The 16532-nt window shown below is 47.4% G+C and overlaps 2 protein-coding genes and 2 non-coding genes across 6 annotated transcripts in view; all 4 read left to right on the top strand.

Annotated features, from left to right (window-relative positions):
* The first annotated feature begins 313 nt into the window (after window positions 1-313).
* kpnb1 (karyopherin (importin) beta 1) lies at window positions 314-10958 on the top strand. Its single transcript, XM_029158532.3, has 22 exons — window positions 314-639; window positions 1502-1560; window positions 3031-3213; window positions 3281-3481; window positions 3859-4011; window positions 4223-4282; window positions 4416-4505; window positions 5842-5952; window positions 6037-6138; window positions 6210-6434; window positions 6511-6702; window positions 6833-6963; window positions 7184-7331; window positions 7409-7480; window positions 7653-7797; window positions 8346-8428; window positions 8515-8622; window positions 8770-8913; window positions 9155-9260; window positions 9496-9610; window positions 9955-10116; window positions 10202-10958. Coding segments are annotated over exons 1-22 (2631 nt in total). The 5' UTR covers window positions 314-599; the 3' UTR covers window positions 10203-10958.
* Window positions 9286-9430, top strand: LOC114861175 (small nucleolar RNA SNORA79). Its single transcript, XR_003786726.1, has one exon. It is a non-coding gene; the product is annotated as a small nucleolar RNA SNORA79 (small nucleolar RNA).
* A 1316-nt stretch (window positions 10959-12274) lies between the features above and the next one.
* On the top strand, window positions 12275-12356 carry trnas-uga (transfer RNA serine (anticodon UGA)). The gene has a single exon. It is a non-coding gene; the product is annotated as a tRNA-Ser (tRNA).
* Window positions 12357-12441: 85 nt separating this feature from the next.
* Window positions 12442-16532, top strand: part of LOC114860151 (uncharacterized) — a 10402-nt gene continuing 6311 nt past the window's right edge. Inside the window, exons 1-2 of one of the 3 annotated variants that reach the window (XR_003786595.3) lie at window positions 12442-14675; window positions 16160-16221. Coding sequence is in view for 2 of the 3 variants with exons in the window: in XM_029158525.3 (XP_029014358.1) it covers window positions 12952-14675; window positions 16160-16221 (1786 nt within the window). In the remaining variant the exon portion in view is untranslated. The remainder of the gene's footprint in view (window positions 14676-16159; window positions 16222-16532) is intronic. The other 2 variants (XM_029158525.3, XM_029158524.3) reach the window with 2 other exon arrangements.

Below are 16532 nucleotides of genomic sequence, written 5' to 3'. Positions count from 1 at the left end.
TTCTATGCCCTCACCACGATATTAAAATTCTCTTGGCTATGGGTTTTGTTGTTATTCCCGAACCTTCCAGAGTTTTACTGCAGCCCTTAGGTAACCCAAAGCAAAGCATCTCGTTTACCATAGGTTCGGTTGTGAATGAAACGTCTTATAAGCTAGGGCAGGTGGAGGTCTAGGGTATGGGTAACTCATCTTTAACAATCGGAAATCAAATAATAAACATTCGCTGTTTGATCGTTTACACAGGTGGTTTGAACACCTATTAAAACTACCGCCGCCTATAAACGCAACACGTTGCGTCACACTGCGTAATATCCCTCCGCGGGAGAGAAGCGCGCGGCCCTTTTCCTCCCGACAGGATGCGAACGGGCTACGGTGAAGCAGCGAGACGTTTCTGTGTATCACAGCCGTTAACGTTTCCAGCAACATCCGAGTGAAAAACGTCGAGCGAGTATCGGGGAACCTTCACTTTCTTTTCCACCGTCTGAAGTCGCCCAGTGGCTGGAACCGAGTGAGCTTCGTGGAAGAAATACCCCGCTGTGAGCGCTGCGCGGCAACCCAGAGTGTCCGAGTGTAGAGCGAGTGAGAGAGTCGGGGACGGAATGGAGCTCATCACTATCCTCGAAAAAACGGTCTCTCCGGGTGAGTAGCACCCCGCGCTTCACGTAAGGCCTAAACGGGTCCCGATGCGGTGTCTCGGGCTGTAACCACTGAATTGGCACCGCGTCCGACAGCTTCGGTGAGACGCTGAAAGTTTGAGGGAGGGAAACCGCTTGCTAGTGCTAATGCTAATGCTAACAGGGCGGCCTCCAGCACCTTTGACACCGCTGCTGACTTAGCATTCTGTCAGACCTTGAATGACAGGTTCCCAACTCAGGACTTCATGTAGCTGAAACCTAAGCAAGTCTCTACAAAACAACAACCTACATTTGTGTTTCTGCGCCTGACCCCGGCCACTGTGAGCAGCTGGGTGGCAGCGGCGACCCTGCCCATGCTTGCTATAGCCGTTAAGCTAACCTGTTAGCCGCTAACTTCCATCATTCAAACTATCGACCACTTCTTCGCAGTCCTCTTCCGGCTAACGTTACTTTTACTCCTGTGAGGGGGTGGTTGTAGTTTCGTATGCCAGTGAACACCTCAGTCAGCATTAAGTAATTAGATTTATGTAAAATGACTAAGTGCAAACTTTACTTTGTTACTACTGCCACTGGCTAATATGCTAACCGACAACATCCTATTAACTGTGGCTAACACGCATGTCGGCACCGCAGCGTGTTTGTGCAGCCCGGTCGAGTGTCACGATAACGAAATAATGTCTGTCATTAGAATAAAGTGGTCTTTAAGGAAAACGTGTCATTATTTATAGTTGATCTGATAGATATGAGAGAGTATATAACAGAGTTTTTGGCGCATACCAGAGACTTTTGACCAAAGGCATGTTAGCTTGTATGCTAACCGCGATTGTCAGCTAATTGGCTAACGTACTGTATCACACTCTCTGCAGATCGGAATGAGCTGGAGGCGGCACAGAAGTTTCTGGAGCAGGCGGCGATAGAGAACCTGGTTAGTATATTGGTCTTCAAGTAGTGGTGTTGATGGAGGAGAAACTACTAGAGCAGCATTGGCGTGGCTTCAGGACATCTGTAGCACGCCCAGCAGCTGCTACTGCGCCCCCCCCCCCCTTCATTAGCACACACGCCTGCTGCTGGCGAGGGCTGCAGGTCTGTTTATAGGCAGGACTTTTGTCAGCGGAACATCATTTCAGAGTTTGACTCCAATCTGCACAATACCAATAACTTTGTCTTGTTGTGAAGAAGGCTTGAATGTAAACAAGTGTCAAGCCTCTAATCCCCATTTCAAGTAAAACCATGAAGCCAAGCACTCAGTTTAGACACAATCTGCAAAAGACCACTTTAAATCTCCACTGATATTCTTGAATCTTGTCCACTGCAAATTACTTTCATGCTCGTTTAGTGAGACTGTGCAGGCTGTCATTTGTGCCAATGGTTTCTGTTGATTGGAGGTTTTTTTTGTTCTCAACAGCAGCATCATTGCCTTTCTCACTTCTTGGTGTTTTGTTTTTTGCGTCATCTCGCCAAGTCAAAAATGTTTATTTTAGCCAACCTGAATGGTTGTTGTGTTTAAAAGCTGACAGTCTCCTTCTCTGAACCGTAGGGCTTAGTTGTTAGTGAGCATTATTGCTGACCTAGTAGTCAGCGGTGGTTGTAAATCTGAGCAAGTATTTACAGGTAAACAGTTTCCTATATTTTCATTATTAAGGACTGTGCTTTGTGTAACGGTATATTTGGCTGGTGTTTAATAGTTTTCACAACAGTGGAGGACACAGTTGATGTAGCTAAAACAGACAGTAATAGAACATTGTCTCATGCTGATTTTTTTGGAAATATTTTAATAGTGTGGAAAACTTTCAAAGGGATAAATTATATGAAAATATTAAATGGTTGCTCAGAATTGGACGAACAACCTTAATAGTGAGCAGTACAAGTTTTTAGTAGGCAATCTTTCACAGGTTTAGTACATATAAAGTAAAACCTGCAGAAACCCAACATGGAAAATTTGTATATATGAACCAGTTCCCGAAATAGATGTTTCCCACTTTTAACTGTGGTTCTAAAGAGCTGTTTTAAAGGGTGGAGCTGCAGAGGTGAACGGTGATGATCGGATATGGAGAAAAGTCATGAAGAACCGCTTTACGTCTTATTTATTGCGTCACTGTGGTAATGGGGAACATTCGGTCTGTGGTTCCAAACAGTAATCCATAGGTTCAGTCATCAAGGAAGATGAATGGTTAAAAATAAATCTGAAGTATTTTACTGCTTTTTTGATCTGAATTCTTTACTGTATGTATGAGTCAACAAAACGGTGTGGATTCCCAGAACCTTTTTTTAAATACCTCCATTAAAGCCCAATGTTATGAGGTCCTACTTTCTTTACAAGTAAATCTGTGTGCATGCTTAAAACCACGCTGTTAACCAAAAAGTCAAGCACTCAAATTGTTCTCCAATCTTCTAGCCCACGTTCCTGGTTGAGTTATCGAAAGTGCTGGCAAACCCAGGAAACACTCAAGTGGCTCGAGTGGCTGCAGGTCTGCAGGTGAAGAACTCCCTGACCTCTAAAGACCCCGATGTCAAGACACAGTACCAGCAGAGATGGCTGGCCATCGATGCATCTGCTCGCCGTGAGATCAAGAACTATGTAAGGACTCAGACCGCCCACCTCTTTTTCTGGGTTTGTTGGTGTCTGACTTCCCTGTGTTTCTCAGGTTTTACAGACTCTGGGAACAGAGACCTACCGACCCAGTTCGGCGTCACAGTGCGTTGCAGGAATTGCATGTGCAGAAATTCCCGTCAACCAATGGCCAGAGCTGATCCCACAGCTGGTGGCCAATGTCACTGACCCCTCCAGCACTGAGCACATGAAGGAGTCCACACTGGAGGCTATTGGCTACATTTGTCAGGATATTGTAAGTGAACCTACATAAAGCATCTGTAAAAAACTACTAACATGTTGGAAATAGCGGAAGATTGCTCAGATAGTTATACATGCAAAGATTTGTTGATCTTTGTAGTGGTGGTCTAACAATGAATCCCACCTCGTCAGAATGTACTTCATTTATACAGAATGATACCTATATGCACATTTTCTCTAGTTAAATGTTAGACATTTAGCAGTGTAGACACAAGCATAATACGACTGCTACCTCAAGAATTTAACTTGAACAAAGAGGCAAAAATAAAGAAAATTAAGTTCTAATCCTAGTCATAGTTTTCTAAGAAATGTGCTAAGACGGTACCTTGTAGGAGTTTAAGGTGTGATACTCAGGCCAGTTGTTTCCTTCAGGACCCAGAGCAGCTGCAGGAAAATGCCAATCAGATTCTTACAGCCATCATCCAAGGTATGAGGAAGGAGGAGCCAAGTAACAACGTAAAACTGGCTGCTACCAATGCCCTGCTCAACTCTCTGGAGTTCACCAAGGCCAATTTTGACAAGGAGGTATACACACAGCACTGGATTAATTTTGTTCATAATTTAAACCAGGTTTTAAAGATACACGTGGTTACACAAACTACAATTATGATGTAACACACTTTCCTGCTTAGCTTATTGTACGCTGGTTCTGTATTGATGTGACTGAACTGGTTTCTCTGGATGATCTTTGGCTGGGACCGTAACTGTAAATGTCTTGTCCTTCAATGTGTTTCAGACGGAGAGACATTTCATCATGCAGGTGGTCTGTGAAGCTACACAGTGTCCTGACACCAGAGTGAGAACTTTCAGTATTTAATTATAATGGGATTTATGTGTAAACTTGAGGCCACATCAGACATGTTGTACTGTGCCATGACTGCAGGGGGTGCTATTCACCTGCTGCGCTAACTGTGTTGGTTTGTGTTCAGGTGCGTGTGGCAGCCTTGCAGAACCTGGTGAAAATCATGTCTCTGTACTATCAGTACATGGAGACGTACATGGGACCTGCTCTGTTTGCGGTAAGTTGATACCTGAAGCCGGCGTTCTATCCGTTTGAGTCTTTTGTCTGTTCATTAACCAGGTGCCTGCACAAGGTGAGTTTTTATACAGATGCACGATCTGTAGAACCTAGAGATGTTTGTCATGAAGCTTCTAGGGCACGGGTTGGCAGCCTTTAACACCCAAAAGGCCACTTGGACCAGTTTTTCCACGAAAACAAACCTTGGGTGATTTACGTTTGCTGAACGTAACACCAAATTACAGGAGTGATTGTGGACCCAAGTTGATCTGGCTACTACTGCTCAGAAAAAATGTCAGATATATTGTATGGTGCAATGTTTAAGACAATGAGTCTAATGTTGAATCCATTACATTTTGCTAATTTAATGATATTTCAAAACATTCAACATTTGGGTTTAAACTAAGGCTGCACCAACGAGTCAATTAATCGATGATGTAAATTGATCAATAAGAATTTGCCATTATCGATTAGTCGGGCTGCTCATTTTACGGCGCAGCGACGACAAACTAACACGTGTTCCCAGATGTAGCAGCGGTAACAAACGCTGTTTATCCATCACGGGAAGACTCTTCATTAACTGCCGCTGTTTTAAAAGTTACTTTGTTGCCTAATCTGTTCTGCCACAAGCACCAGCTGGCTGCGCATCATCTCGTTCAATACGTATTGATGAACAGCGCAACTTAAATGGTGCAGACACTAAATGTAGCAGCAGCATTAAAATATGATGACATGGTTTTTAGTGGTTGTCACTGTTGCCTCAGACCCAGAAGGAGCCCAGGAGTCTCTGTGGAGTTTACATGTTCTCTCGTGTTTTCGTGGGTTTTCTCCCAGACTGTTTAAGTCGTGTACAGACGACAAAACATTGTCAAGGCATCGACGAGGACAGCTAACTCGCTTTTCCCTGCTTCAAACAGCTGCCGTAACTAAGAGCAACCCGTGCAGCATTCAGAAGTTGGTCATCGGTCAATCTGAAAACGCGTTCATCTTTAACACCGGCAATGGTGAGGACACTTTAGGCGTGTGAAGCGGGGAGGAGCATGGCAGTGAGTGTGCGATGCGAAATTTGAGCGACGAAAAATGTTATTTTAAATCAGTTTTTATCCATTTTCCGAAGCCACACGAAGCCGCAGTATGAGGATGAAAGAGCCGCGACCCTTGTTATAGAGGAACTAAACGTTAGTTTGAATCACCATCACTCCCGCTTATCCAAGGCACTTATTTATTGCGCAAAGGAGTTGAGTTGGTGGATCCAGTTGTAACTTGGAGTAATAAGACACTGATACATTTTGGTCACTGACATATTAGGTGTTCCAAATTTGAATCTTACCTTTCAGATTACTATTGAGGCAATGAAGAGTGACATTGATGAGGTGGCCTTGCAGGGTATAGAGTTCTGGTCCAACGTCTGCGACGAAGAGATGGATTTGGCCATCGAGGCCTCAGAGGTGGGTGTGCAGGTTTTGTCACAAATTTCTATTCCTGAAACAGTTTCAGTTGCCATATGAATAAAAGCCACTGTAATCCAACAGGCCTCAGAGCAGGGCCGTCCCCCAGAGCACACCAGTAAATTCTATGCTAAAGGGGCCCTGCAGTACCTGGTTCCCATCCTAACCCAGACCCTCACCAAACAGGTAATGAACCTGCCCACTTGCTGAAGTCCTTCACAAAGCAGTGCTCCTAGACTGTGTCTTAACTCCTGCAGGATGAGAATGATGACGATGATGACTGGAACCCCTGTAAGGCTGCAGGGGTGTGTCTGATGTTGCTGGCGACGTGCTGTGAGGACGACGTGGTTCCTCATGTTCTCCCCTTCATCAAAGAACACATTAAGCATCCTGACTGGCGCTACCGCGATGCTTCTGTCATGGCCTTTGGTTCCATCCTGGAAGGACCTGAGCTCAACCAGCTCAAGCCGCTTGTCATTCAGGTCTGTCACTGCCTGACACAAGTACATTTTCAGTATAGAAGGAGAATCTAGATTGTTTTTTGCTACGTCCCTGCAGGCGATGCCAACTCTGATTGAGCTGATGAAGGACCCCAGTGTGGTGGTGAGGGACACCACGGCGTGGACTGTAGGCCGAATCTGTGAGCTGTTGCCTGAAGCTGCAATCAACGAGGTTTACCTGGCCCCCCTTCTGCAGTGTCTGATTGAAGGCCTGGGGGCTGAACCCAGGGTGGCTTCAAACGTCTGCTGGGTGAGACGTGAAGAGTTCTTTACAGCTCTGGCACTCAGCTTTACGCCGTGCTGTTGTGGTTCCTAGAAGCCAGTTGTAAATGTTTAACACTATAAACTAACTGAGTGTTGGCTTTTCTTATGTCTGTCAGGCCTTCTCGTCTCTAGCTGAAGCAGCCTACGAAGCCACAGACACCACAGAGGACCAGGAGGAGCCCAGCACCTACTGTTTATCCTCATCCTTTGAGATCATTGTCCAGAAACTCTTGGAGACCACGGACAGGTGAGACCAGTTGTAGTTAAAAGCTACAACATTCTGGTGAAATATTTCAAAGCTGCCTTTTTTTGCTAGACTCTTTCAAACGCCTAGTTCAAAGCAGTTTTAAATGTTTTGCTTTGTTCATCTTCTGGCTGAACAGCATTTTAGTGGAGTAAATGCCTGGATTTATTTGCTTGCGTGAATGAGTTGAATGTTTTTAAAGCTGAATGTATTTACTGTTCAGGCCCGATGGTCACCAGAACAACCTGCGCTCTGCAGCCTACGAGGCTCTGATGGAGATCGTCAAGAATAGCGCCAAGGACTGTTACCCTGCAGTCCAGAAAACCACGCTGGTCATCATGGAGAGGCTGCAGCAGGTCCTGCAGATGGAGGTGAGGTGGGGATGGGCTTGACGTTGGCTCATGGGTGTTAATATTTTGATTTGAACCATGTTGTGGTGTCTTTCCAGTCTCACATCCAGAGCACATCAGACAGGATCCAGTTCAACGACCTGCAGTCGCTGCTGTGTGCCACTCTGCAGGTGAGATGACCCTTTTAGAAATGAGTACCAACACTCAGACTTATTCTCTCTTACTGAAGTTGAACTGGAGTGGTTGATCATCAAATTACCTGGACACTGTAACTGCCTGTTGTAATGTAAGTGTAAAGTGTTGTAAAATTCAGCGGCATGACGAAATGACTTCTCGCTGCAGAACGTTCTCCGTAAAGTTCAGCACCAGGACGCCCTGCAGATCTCAGACGTGGTTATGGCGTCTCTGCTGAGGATGTTTCAGAGCACTGCAGGCTCTGGAGGAGTTCAGGAAGACGCTCTGATGGCAGTTTCCACACTGGTGGAAGGTAGACACATGGATGTTGTTCACCACCTTTTAAAGACACCGATTAATACATGAATTCTAAACCGTAAGCGCTGTTGTGATTAGATCGCTGATTTTGGCATGTGTTAAGTCATGGTGTCAAACTGAAACCAGTCCCTTGCTGGTTTTCCAACTCTCTCTTTCTCAGAGCCTGCTGATCACGTTGATCAGGTGTGTTAAGTCAATCAGCAGCAGGCTAAGCCAGCTGACACATCTGTTCAAGGTAATCAGCAGGGAGAGTTGGAAAACCAGAAGGGACACCAGCCTTCGAGGACTGCAGTTTCACACCACTGTATAAAGTGAAGCCATGATTTGCAGGTTCATGCTTTCAGTCACAATCTGAGTCCTCACCCAGAAACTAAAATGGGTTGGCCACAGATAGACCAGCATAAAGCATGTGGTTAAAAACCTCTTAAAGCTGAATTGGTCAATGATAAATGTCAGGTTTGTACAAAATGAACAGTGGAGGAAAATGTTTCCTCAACCACAGACGGTGCTGGTGGTAACATGGACTTTGGTTCTGTGTTGCAGTTTTGGGCAGTGACTTCCAGAAATACATGGATGCCTTCAAGCCTTTCCTGGCAATTGGACTGAAGAATTATGCTGAGTATCAGGTGAAATGTCAAGATCAGCAACACAAAGGTTTAATACTTAAACTGAGTAGTCATCTATAGGTTAATATTTGTGAATGACTTTTCAGGTGTGTCTGGCAGCAGTGGGGCTGGTGTGTGACCTGTGCAGAGCTCTGATGTCCAACATCCTGCCTTACTGTGATGAGATCATGCAGTTGCTGCTAGAGAACCTGGGGGTGAGGACAGCTCCTAATTGTGGCCTACCTCTTATGCAGCATAGACATAGATTAGATAGATAAATGAAATCCAGGAGCATCCACGTGACCTACACATGTCCTTTGTTTCATTACCCAGTTTCCTCCAAACATTAAATCTGTTTGCAGAACGAGAACGTCCACCGGTCGGTGAAGCCCCAGATTCTTTCAGCCTTCGGCGACATAGCTCTGGCCATTGGAGGAGAGTTTAAGAAGTACCTGGACATCGTTCTGGACACGCTGCAGCAGGCCTCACAGGCTCAGGTTGACAAGGTGAAGCTTAAGTCGCAATATGGCTGATCTATTCAAAGACGCCAGCATGATTTGTTCAGAGAAATGAAAAAATAAAATTCTCATTTGCTTTGTTTGGATTATTAAAATCTAAACATGTGGCTTGGTGCAAGCTGCTGTCACGTACTGTGGTTTTCACCACCTATTCATGTCTAGTGGAAGCCATGTGTCTTAGAGTTCCGCAGTGTTACTAGAAACTGGTATCAGTTGTCGTGTGTTTTAGACGGACTATGACATGGTGGACTACCTGAACGAGCTGAGGGAGGGCTGTCTGGAGGCCTACACCGGGATCATCCAGGGCCTCAAGGGCGACCAGGAGAACGTCCACCGTAAGTCTCTCAGGCCTGTGTCAAGCGATGGCGGTTCCTCCTCCTGTCTGCAGTGAATCAGGAGGATTTTACGACATCGCAGAGAAATTTGGGGGTTTTTTTTCACCCAGGGAGCTTCAGGCTTTAGCCAAAGTGAAAATGTCTCCCTGGTTTTGCGGAACCCAACAAACGAACAAGTGAAAGTCGTGCAGTTGTTTTATTTTCTGTGCCTCCCTGGTTTATTTCCCCACTGCAGCTGATGTGATGTTGGTTCAGCCTCGGGTGGAGTTCATCCTCTCGTTCATACACCATATAGCCGAAGACGAGGATCACTCTGACGGAGTGGTGGCCAACGCTGCCGGCCTCATCGGGTGAGGGCTGAATGAGTTGTGATCTGTTTTTGACCATATTAAAGGTGCATGACAACACTAATGTTTGGTCTGTGAAGAGAAATCATGCACCACTCTGATCGTGTGATGCATAAACCAAACCTGTCTGAGACCAATGTGCAAATCCCATGCTTCCTTGTGGTTTCTGGTTTCTACAAATGTAAACAATGAACTGGTTCAACTCAAGGAGTGATGTAAAATGTGTAGGTGAGTAGCGGCTGAACCACTGCTAGGGTGCAACTGACCTCTGGTAATGTATGACCCAGTCTGTGGTTGATGTTTCTGTATTTTAATAAAAGCTCCGCTTTGTTTTCCTGTCTGCTCAGCGATCTGTGCACAGCGTTTGGTAAAGACGTGATGAAGCTAGTGGAGGTTCGCCCGCTCATCAACGACCTGCTGACAGAGGGGCGACGCTCCAAAACCACCAAGACCAAGACGCTGGCCACCTGGGCAACCAAGGAGCTCCGCAAGCTCAAGAGTCAGGCCTGGTCTGTAGCACACACGCATACACATCCATGCGAGTCTGTTCTGTTGAGGTCCCTGTTGGTTCTGACTCGGTTTGTTCTATTTCAGATTGTTGCTGGTGCGGAGAGTGAGCAAGAGCTGAGAGGTGAACAATGAGAAAAAACTGCCCCCACTGGAATGAATTCTTCTGTCTTTGACGTGAACGTCCGGTCAAAGCTGAAGCAAAGTGAGATGAGTGTCTGTGTGAGGGAGATGTGTGAGCGAGAGATGACGTCGCAGCCCCCACCCCAAACCTTCCCCCTCCCCTCTGGACTGGCCTGTGGACTGGACTGTGACCTCCCCCTTTGAAACAAGACAACCTGTTGAACCCCTCTCCTTCCTCCTCTTCTTCCCACAATCCACCTCTCTCGCCATAGCTGGGCTCTCCTATGACATGATGCCCCCACCACCACCACAACTGCGGGAGGTGGGGTAGAAATGAGAAACCAGACTGGTGGAATCAGATGCAACTCTTGGGCAGACATTTGTGGAAAAGCTTTTGATTTTTGTTGCTCTTATTTCCTTTCTTCTTCTGAGAACTAAACCAGAGAAGGAGTTCTGACACGAACACCCAAACAACAGCACTAAGTCCCTTCAAAACAAAAGTAAGAATTCCTCAGAAGTGAGTGCCAAACGGAAACCGACCCGTAAGCCGATGGTGCGAGCTGCTGGTAAAGTTTGTTTTTATTTCCCCGCTGCACTTAGTTCGGGAAAAGGTCACTCAACAGTTTTGCTTGTTTAAAAAGAAAATTCTGAATTGAAGACATTTGTATAAGGTTATATTTTTCCATTGCTATGATGAAAATAAAATAAATATGAAACATTCCCCAAGCAGTTCTGGTGATTTTCGGTCTTGACGTCTGTCGGACTCCTGGACAGAACCGCTCTGGACTCTGATTGGAACTGTCGGTTTGTTTACTCGATGCCACAAGAACCATAATGTTTTTTTGGGTTCTTTTTGTTCCTTTGCCCCCCCCCCCTCTCGTAGCTGCTTCAGCAGCAGCTCTGCAACCTTGTCAACTGGAGTTCTGTTTGAATGGGACAGAAACCTGCAGCCTGTCCACCTCCCGTACGAATTGCCCACTGGTGTGATTATTAGACATTGAACCAGAACAAACATTGGAAATAATGTTAAAATATTGAACATGCTTTTAATTTGTAGAGGCATGGCAGTTGCAGGTGGAACGTACCTGTTGGTGACAAACTTGACAAGTCGATTACTGAATTGTGAATGATTTAAAACGGTCTTTTTATTTCATATTCAATTTTAGTGAACTAATAAAATCTATATTGTACTGAACCTGCTGCTGCTGCTTCTTCTGATAAAACAATAGTGGGGGACAGAATCAACTAATGTCTGTGAAGCTTCCTCACACTGAAGAAGACTTCATTAGCTCCTCAGGATTCTCCTTCCATCTTCTTTGCACACTCCTGGGTTCTCAGCACCTTTCCATCACTGTCCTCAATTACCCTTATCTGTTGCACATCCTTCCCCTCTCTATCTCTCTGTCTGGCTAGTCTGTACAAGTCCTTCTCTCCTTCCTTTGTGTCTAACCTGTCATACAGCTCATTGTAAGCTTTCTGTTTGGCCTTTTCCACCTCTTCACTCTGCTCTGAGCCTCCTTTTACTCCGGTCTACTTTGCTCAGTCCTTTCTACATCCCACTTCCTTTTATCCAGCCTCTTCCTCTGGATGCATTCCTGTACTTCCTCATTCCACCACCAAGTGTTTTTATCTTCTTTCCTCCTTCCAGATGACCCACCCAGCACCTGTTTCCCTGATAACCTCTACTGTAGTTTCCCAGTCATCTGGAAGCTCTTCCTGAACACCCAAAGCCTGTCTCAACTTGAAAGTTTCTTCATTCTTTAGTTTTCATTACTTGGTCTTCTTTTCTGTCTTTCCTCCTCTTCTTCCTGACCACCAGTCAAATTAGACACCACCATGAGGTGCTTTCTGGCTACACTCTCTCCGAGAGGGTGCACCTAAAGGAGTAGGTAAAAAATAAGGAAAAATACAGAAAAGACAAGACTGTAAGACAGAGCGTGCTGCAGCAATGCTTGTAACTGCGCACATTAAATGTCTGTTTATATTAGAATTATTTCAGAGTTTGTTCGTTCATCCACGATCTTCCACTACACAACCGCTGCGATGGCCGAGTGGTTAAGGCGTTGGACTTGAAATCCAATGGGGTTTCCCCGCGCAGGTTCGAACCCTGCTCGCAGCGAAGCTTTTAGGACTAGCAGAGAATTTAGGACGTCTCTGTCTAGAGTTATAAAGAAAAGAAACAAAATTATTATGTTTTTTTCCTCACCCTTCAGATTTTTCTGAACACACACTAACGGAAATATTATTAATCTGCTGCAGATTGGAAATATTAAATCTGCTGTCGGAGCAGATTTAACGATACGGGGATGGGTTCGGACGGTTTCTGGTTCGCGGCCCATCTTTCATACAGGGCATGAGCCTCTAATAATGCTGCACTAATCGATTAATGACGCCACCTCCTTCTTCCACACCGTCATATCCGTGTTGACTGACCGGAGGATGAGTCGGTAGGAGGCTAACAGCTAATAGCGGGTTAACGTTACCAAGTGGCGGTACCGGTTGAAATTCTGATGTCCATCGTATTTCGACGTCGTTCTGCGGAGCCGTTACCGTCACAAATAGGTCCGGACGTCACATGGATGTGGGTCTGTACTCCGCCGGGCTGCCCGGTTAGCGTCGCGGAGAGGATGCAGCAGTTAGCTGCCGTTAGCTCCGCAGCAGTTTATTTCTGTGTTATGTAACGGAGCTGTTAGCCGCTAACGTTAGCCGCTAGCATGAGCGACGCGCAACAAGAAATGTCCCCGGACTTTGTCCTGATGCGGCTCGTATCCGCGGCCGAGTACGACCGGCTGGACGAGCCCGAAGACCTGGTGTCTGTTAAAGCCGTGCTGGGACACCACAGTGGAGGCATCAGCGGCGGGTTTGAGCTGGACCCTAGCGGCCCTTCGTCAGGCCTGGGCTCAGCCTCCCCGCACTACAGCTCTCCACTCCGCGGTAGAGGCGAGCTGGACGGCGGGCTGGTGCTGGCGCAGACCTCGCCGGGCTCCGACGCGCCTCTCTCCGCTTCGCCGACAGAGGACTTTGCTGTAGCGGCCCAGCGGTTCGTGGACTTCCCGGTGCCACACGGCTCGGGGGGACACGACTCGAGAGCACAGCTGATGGTGTTTCAGAACCTGCTGCGGTCTGGAGACCGAATCTTGGAGTGCGGATTGGAACAGCCGCCCCCAGGATACATCCAGGAGCCCGAGAGACAAAAGCAGCAGTTGGACTCTTTAACAAGTGTTGGTGTTGGTAGCTCAACATCCGTTCCTGGGCCTGGAGGGGGGAAGGACCAGAACTCACAGTGCATGCCCTCTGTAGAAGAGAGTCACCAGCCACAGCTTCTTCAGTGGCACCCGGTCGTTAGACTCTCCAAAGGGTCCAATGGGTCCCAGACTCACCAGCAGAATGTCCCAGTTCTGGATTCTGAGTCCAGGTCAGGCTTGTGCCACAGACATCGCCTGCTCATAGACCCACTAGCTAAATGGCCCCCAAGCCTCTTAGACCAAGCTGTACATCTTGGCTTGCTGGATCTTAGGAAAAACCACTCAGCTGGAGGTAATGACCCGGTCTTAGTTCTGGCCCGGAGGCTGGGGCACCTTGGAAAGGAAAGGGACAGAAGTGGAGGCAGAGGGGAGGAAATCCTCCCCCTTCCTCTGTGCTCTTGTCACAGCACTCTGGCCTCAGGGACGGAGGGCTTGGGGCCTGGCGAGGACCCAAGTGAGACCAGCGATGCTCTGCTGGTCCTGGAAGGTCTGGGGTCTGAAGATGTCGGGGTACTGGGGGAGGTGGGTGGAGGAGATATTGAGGATGCTGAAAAGGGAGACAAAGTGGTAGGAGTCAGTGGAGGAGGGTCCTCTGGGGGGACACTGAGCGGTTTAATGCGGCAGGTCCATAGACTGGCAGAGGAAGCAGGGGTCTGCACTGATCAGAGCTGCCGGTCCTCGCTGGCGGTTCTGGGTGCAGCGTTGCCGCTTCACCCCTGTGTTGCCCCCCACACCCCTATTAGCTACAGCCCCACCCCTTGCCTGTTTCCTCATCTCTGCGCGCAGGACCCCCAGGCTGCTGCACCCCTCAGTGGTCTCCAGGTCTCCCCCGATTCCTTTCCAGCATTCAGCCCCAGTCTCAATCCTCGTCCACAGCATCAGCACCAGTCCCGCTCCCAGCCGCAGAGCCGTGCCACCACCCCTAAAGCAGGTCGGTCTGCCTCCCCCCTGGTGGTACTGGAGGGTGACCTGGTAGGAGCAAGGGAGGGAGAAAAGACTCCACATGGGAAATCTAGGAAGAGGGGGTCCCTGAAAGTCCGGCTCAGCAAGCTGTTCAGAACCAAAAGCTCCAGTAGTGGCTCAGGGGGGCTTTTGGACAAGAGGCCGTCCCTGGCATCCTCCACCTCGTCTGGAGGGAGTCTGCTGGATGTGTGGGGGTCCACCTGCAGCAACACAGAGCAGGACAGCCACAGGTAAGCGTCAGGGTGGGCATATAACTGATTTAATTAGCAACTCTTAAGCTGATGGTGATCAACATGGTCTAAGCTGAAGTGGTGTATTCTGATGGGCGTGTTTGTCACCTGTTGTGTGTTCAACCTCAGCTTTTTTTTTTTTTCATAATAAAGTTTATGAAAACAGCTGTTAAACAAGTTGGAGTCGGCAGCTGAAGTGAAGCTGCTTTTTTTCCACATCTTCTACACCAGGGCTAACCCTGGTCCTCGAGAGCCACAGTCCTGCTGGTTTTCCAACTTTTCCTATCCCAGCTAATACTGATTACCTTGGCCAGGTGTGTTCAGTCAATCAGCAGCTAACTGACACACCTGATCAAGGTAATGAGCAGGGAGAGTTGGAAAACCAGCAGGACCAGGGTTGGCCCCTGGTCTACACTCTGCTAACTAAAATGACTTCCTGTTGTCCAAGACAATAACGGATGCAGGTGTCAGGAATGTGTCAGCAGGAATCAAAGGAAAGACAGAGGCAAGGGTGGCCCTGCTCTGTGGGTTAGAGACAGTAGCAGTGAGGAAGAGAGAACAGGTAGAGATGAAAATTCTGAGCTTCTATTAAGACAGGATCAGGAAGGAGCTCATCAGAGGGACGGCTCACGTTGCCTGTGTTAGCAACAAAGTCAGAGGCAGACTGAGATGGTTTGGACATGTGCAGAGGAGGAAGAGTGAATATATTGGTAGAAGGATGTTGGATGTTAGAGATGAAGGTGCCAGGCAAGAGGATGACCAAGGAGGAGAATAGATGTGCTGACAGAGGACATGAGGTTGGCTGGAGTCAGTGTATAAGATGCCCAGGATGGAATCAGGTGGAGGAGGAGGATTGGTCATGGTGAACCCTGATGGGAACAGACCAAAGGAGAAGACGACCTTACTTAGGGAGGGACAAGGTGTGTTTATAATGTAAAGTTGTTATGTTATCCACCCCTGCTTAATTTAAAACTGAAAAGAAAATAAATTATCAGAAAACTAAAATTTGTTAAGAATAGCAGTGTGCTGCTCAGAAAAGTGAGAACGACGTAGGTAAATTGTTGCCATGACAACGGAATCAGTCACCACTGCCTTGACCTGAATCAAGGTGCGGCCAGGTACGACAGGTAAGACGAGCCTGCGCCGTCATATGGTAACCATGACAACAAAGCTTCAGGAGTTTCATCCATTTACAACAAAAGTTACTCTGAGCAGAAGCAGCTGACTGATGTGTAGACGTTGGCGTCATCATAAATTGTCAAACAACCATCTTTACTTTGAATGTGTTGATATCTATGTGTTTTTGTGTTGCCTGGATGAACCAGCTGACTGGTCCGTGTGCTGCTGATGGGGTAGAACTCTGAGCGGTTTGTGGTCTACAGAGTTTCACTTCTGTACAGAAACTGAATGGTTATGGTGTAACAGGCAGGTGTAGTCGTGATGAAGACGAGGAAGCAGTAACTCTGTTTGTTTGTCTCCATCAGGCTGCAGGTGTCCAGACCTCACAGTGCCTTCTCTCCGGTGCCCTTCACTCTGCCTTTCACCGGTAAGTCTCATGGTTTAGAGCAGGGGTGTCAAAGTGATGCCGACGAGTGCCGCTAACCTGCTCCTCCTGATTACCTTGACCATGTGTGTTCAATCAGTGACAAGCTGGAAAAGGCAACTGACACACCCGATCAAGGTAATCAGCAGAGAGAGCTGGAAAACCAGCAGGTACACCGGCCCTCGAGGACCGGAGCTCGACACATGGTTTAGATAGAGCTTCAGACTTTAACGCGCTTTGGTTGTGGGACCGAACCATATTTGGGGCAGCAGTAGCGCAATTGGTAGGGACATGGTCCTCCTCCTTCAAGGAAG

The sequence above is a fragment of the Betta splendens genome, chromosome 8, assembly GCF_900634795.4.
Source record: "Betta splendens chromosome 8, fBetSpl5.4, whole genome shotgun sequence".
In the NCBI taxonomy this organism is placed as follows: domain Eukaryota; kingdom Metazoa; phylum Chordata; class Actinopteri; order Anabantiformes; family Osphronemidae; genus Betta; species Betta splendens.
This window is presented reverse-complemented; position numbering and strand designations above follow the sequence as displayed.

Bases quoted from the DNA above. Each gene is read 5' to 3' on its own strand.
- kpnb1 (XM_029158532.3), top strand. From the start codon at position 600: ATGGAGCTCATCACTATCCTCGAAAAAACGGTCTCTCCGG. The intron at 1,561-3,030 runs GTTAGTATATTG...CCAATCTTCTAG, and splicing joins AGGCGGCGATAGAGAACCTG to CCCACGTTCCTGGTTGAGTT. The intron at 9,611-9,954 runs GTGAGGGCTGAA...CTGTCTGCTCAG, and splicing joins AACGCTGCCGGCCTCATCGG to CGATCTGTGCACAGCGTTTG.